The following is a 5,000-nucleotide window of genomic DNA, read 5'->3' on the forward strand; positions in this document are numbered from 1 at the left end:
CTCTCCGTCCCTCTCCCCCCGTCTCTCCGTCCCTCTCCCCCCGTCTCTCCGTCCCTCCCCCCACCACCTCCTCTCTCCGTCCCTCCCCCCACCACCTCCTCTCTCCCTCCCCCCACCACCTCCTCTCTCCGTCCCTCCCCCCCACCACCTCCTCTCTCCGTCCCTCCCCCCACCACCTCCTCTCTCTCTCTCCTCTAGGTGGGATACTGTCAGGGTCTCAGCTTCATAGCAGGAGTGTTGTTGTTACACATGGGAGAGGAGGAGGCCTTCAACATGCTCAAGTTCCTCATGTACCATATGGGGCTTCGCAAGCAGTACAGACCAGACATGATTATACTGCAGGTACTACAGACCAGACATGATTATACTGCAGGTACTACAGACCAGACATGATTATACTGCAGGTACTACAGACCAGACATGATTATACTGCAGGTACTACAGACCAGACATGATTATACTACAGACCAGACATGATTATACTGCAGGTACTACAGACCAGACATGATTATACTGCAGGTACTACAGACCAGACATGATTATACTGCAGGTACTACAGACCAGACATGATTATACTACAGGTACTACAGACCAGACATGATTATACTGCAGGTACTACAGACCAGACATGATTATACTGCAGGTACTACAGACCAGACATGATTATACTGCAGGTACTACAGACCAGACATGATTATACTGCAGGTACTACAGACCAGACATGATTATACTGCAGGTACTACAGACCAGACATGATTATACTGCAGGTACTACAGACCAGACATGATTATACTACAGACCAGACATGATTATACTGCAGGTACTACAGACCAGACATGATTATACTGCAGGTACTACAGACCAGACATGATTATACTGCAGGTACTACAGACCAGACATGATTATACTACAGGTACTACAGACCAGACATGATTATACTGCAGGTACTACAGACCAGACATGATTATACTGCAGGTACTACAGACCAGACATGATTATACTGCAGGTACTACAGACCAGACATGATTATACTGCAGGTACTACAGACCAGACATGATTATACTGCAGGTACTACAGACCAGACATGATTATACTGCAGGTACTACAGACCAGACATGATTATACTGCAGGTACTACAGACCAGACATGATTATACTGCAGGTACTACAGACCAGACATGATTATACTGCAGGTACTACAGACCAGACATGATTATACTGCAGGTACTACAGACCAGACATGATTATACTGCAGGTACTACAGACCAGACATGATTATACTGCAGGTACTACAGACCAGACATGATTATACTGCAGGTACTACAGACCAGACATGATTATACTGCAGGTACTACAGACCAGACATGATTATACTGCAGGTACTACAGACCAGACATGATTATACTGCAGGTACTACAGACCAGACATGATTATACTGCAGGTACTACAGACCAGACATGATTATACTACAGACCAGACATGATTATACTGCAGGTACTACAGACCAGACATGATTATACTGCAGGTACTACAGACCAGACATGATTATACTGCAGGTACTACAGACCAGACATGATTATACTACAGACCAGACATGATTATACTGCAGGTACTACAGACCAGACATGATTATACTGCAGGTACTACAGACCAGACATGATTATACTGCAGGTACTACAGACCAGACATGATTATACTGCAGGTACTACAGACCAGACATGATTATACTACAGACCAGACATGATTATACTACAGGTACTACAGACCAGACATGATTATACTGCAGGTACTACAGACCAGACATGATTATACTGCAGGTACTACAGACCAGACATGATTATACTACAGACCAGACATGATTATACTACAGGTACTACAGACCAGACATGATTATACTACAGACCAGACATGATTATACTGCAGGTAGTACAGACCAGACATGATTATACTGCAGGTAGTACAGACCAGACATGATTATACTACAGGTACTACAGACCAGACATGATTATACTGCAGGTAATACAGACCAGACATGATTATACTACAGACCAGACATGATTATACTACAGGTACTACAGACCAGACATGATTATACTACAGGTACTACAGACCAGACATGATTATACTGCAGGTACTACAGACCAGACATGATTATACTGCAGGTACTACAGACCAGACATGATTATACTGCAGGTACTACAGACCAGACATGATTATACTGCAGGTACTACAGACCAGACATGATTATACTGCAGGTACTACAGACCAGACATGATTATACTACAGGTACTACAGACCAGACATGATTATACTACAGGTACTACAGACCAGACATGATTATACTGCAGGTACTACAGACCAGACATGATTATACTGCAGGTACTACAGACCAGACATGATTATACTACAGACCAGACATGATTATACTACAGACCAGACATGATTATACTACAGACCAGACATGATTATACTACAGGTACTACAGACCAGACATGATTATACTGCAGGTACTACAGACCAGACATGATTATACTGCAGGTACTACAGACCAGACATGATTATACTGCAGGTACTACAGACCAGACATGATTATACTGCAGGTACTACAGACCAGACATGATTATACTGCAGGTACTACAGACCAGACATGATTATACTGCAGGTACTACAGACCAGACATGATTATACTACAGACCAGACATGATTATACTGCAGGTACTACAGACCAGACATGATTATACTGCAGGTAATACAGACCAGACATGATTATACTGCAGGTACTACAGACCAGACATGATTATACTGCAGGTACTACAGACCAGACATGATTATACTACAGACCAGACATGATTATACTACAGGTACTACAGACCAGACATGATTATACTGCAGGTACTACAGACCAGACATGATTATACTGCAGGTACTACAGACCAGACATGATTATACTACAGGTAATACAGACCAGACATGATTATACTGCAGGTACTACAGACCAGACATGATTATACTACAGGTACTACAGACCAGACATGATTATACTGCAGGTACTACAGACCAGACATGATTATACTGCAGGTACTACAGACCAGACATGATTATACTACAGGTAATACAGACCAGACATGATTATACTGCAGGTACTACAGACCAGACATGATTATACTACAGGTACTACAGACCAGACATGATTATACTACAGACCAGACATGATTATACTACAGACCAGACATGATTATACTACAGGTACTACAGACCAGACATGATTATACTGCAGGTACTACAGACCAGACATGATTATACTGCAGGTACTACAGACCAGACATGATTATACTGCAGGTACTACAGACCAGCCATGATTATACTACAGGTACTACAGACCAGACATGATTATACTACAGGTACTACAGACCAGACATGATTATACTACAGGTACTACAGACCAGACATGATTATACTGCAGGTACTACAGACCAGACATGATTATACTGCAGGTACTACAGACCAGACATGATTATACTACAGGTAGTACAGACCAGACATGATTATACTGCAGGTACTACAGACCAGACATGATTATACTGCAGGTACTACAGACCAGACATGATTATACTACAGGTACTACAGACCAGACATGATTATACTGCAGGTACTACAGACCAGACATGATTATACTGCAGGTAGTACAGACCAGACATGATTATACTGCAGGTACTACAGACCAGACATGATTATACTACAGGTACTACAGACCAGACATGATTATACTACAGACCAGACATGATTATACTACAGACCAGACATGATTATACTACAGGTACTACAGACCAGACATGATTATACTGCAGGTACTACAGACCAGACATGATTATACTGCAGGTACTACAGACCAGACATGATTATACTACAGACCAGACATGATTATACTACAGACCAGACATGATTATACTACAGGTACTACAGACCAGACATGATTATACTGCAGGTACTACAGACCAGACATGATTATACTGCAGGTACTACAGACCAGACATGATTATACTACAGGTACTACAGACCAGACATGATTATACTACAGACCAGACATGATTATACTACAGGTACTACAGACCAGACATGATTATACTGCAGGTAATACAGACCAGACATGATTATACTGCAGGTACTACAGACCAGACATGATTATACTGCAGGTACTACAGACCAGACATGATTATACTGCAGGTACTACAGACCAGACATGATTATACTGCAGGTACTACAGACCAGACATGATTATACTGCAGGTACTACAGACCAGACATGATTATACTGCAGGTACTACAGACCAGACATGATTATACTGCAGGTACTACAGACCAGACATGATTATACTGCAGGTACTACAGACCAGACATGATTATACTGCAGGTACTACAGACCAGACATGATTATACTACAGGTAGTACAGACCAGACATGATTATACTGCAGGTACTACAGACCAGACATGATTATACTACAGACCAGACATGATTATACTACAGACCAGACATGATTATACTACAGGTACTACAGACCAGACATGATTATACTACAGGTACTACAGACCAGACATGATTATACTACAGGTACTACAGACCAGACATGATTATACTGCAGGTAATACAGACCAGACATGATTATACTACAGACCAGACATGATTATACTACAGACCAGACATGATTATACTGCAGGTACTACAGACCAGACATGATTATACTGCAGGTAATACAGACCAGACATGATTATACTGCAGGTACTACAGACCTGACATGATTATACTACAGACCAGACATGATTATACTACAGGTAATACAGACCAGACATGATTATACTACAGGAAGTACAGACCAGACATGATTATACTACAGGAAGTACAGACCAGACATGATTATACTACAGGAAGTACAGACCAGACATGATTATACTACAGACCAGACATGATTATACTACAGACCAGACATGATTATACTACAGACC

General features: G+C 41.8%; 1 protein-coding gene across 1 annotated transcript in view; it reads left to right on the top strand.

Annotated features, from left to right (window-relative positions):
• LOC106594652 (TBC1 domain family member 1) overlaps nt 1-5,000 on the top strand; it is a 99,690-nt gene that overhangs the window by 81,730 nt on the left and 12,960 nt on the right. Inside the window, exon 13 of the mRNA XM_082978303.1 lies at nt 199-342. Coding sequence (XP_082834429.1) covers nt 199-342 — 144 coding nt within the window. The remainder of the gene's footprint in view (nt 1-198; nt 343-5,000) is intronic.

The sequence above is a fragment of the Salmo salar genome, chromosome 08 (genome assembly GCF_965601325.2).
Source record: "Salmo salar chromosome 08, fSalSal1, whole genome shotgun sequence".
In the NCBI taxonomy this organism is placed as follows: Eukaryota; Metazoa; Chordata; class Actinopteri; order Salmoniformes; family Salmonidae; genus Salmo; species Salmo salar.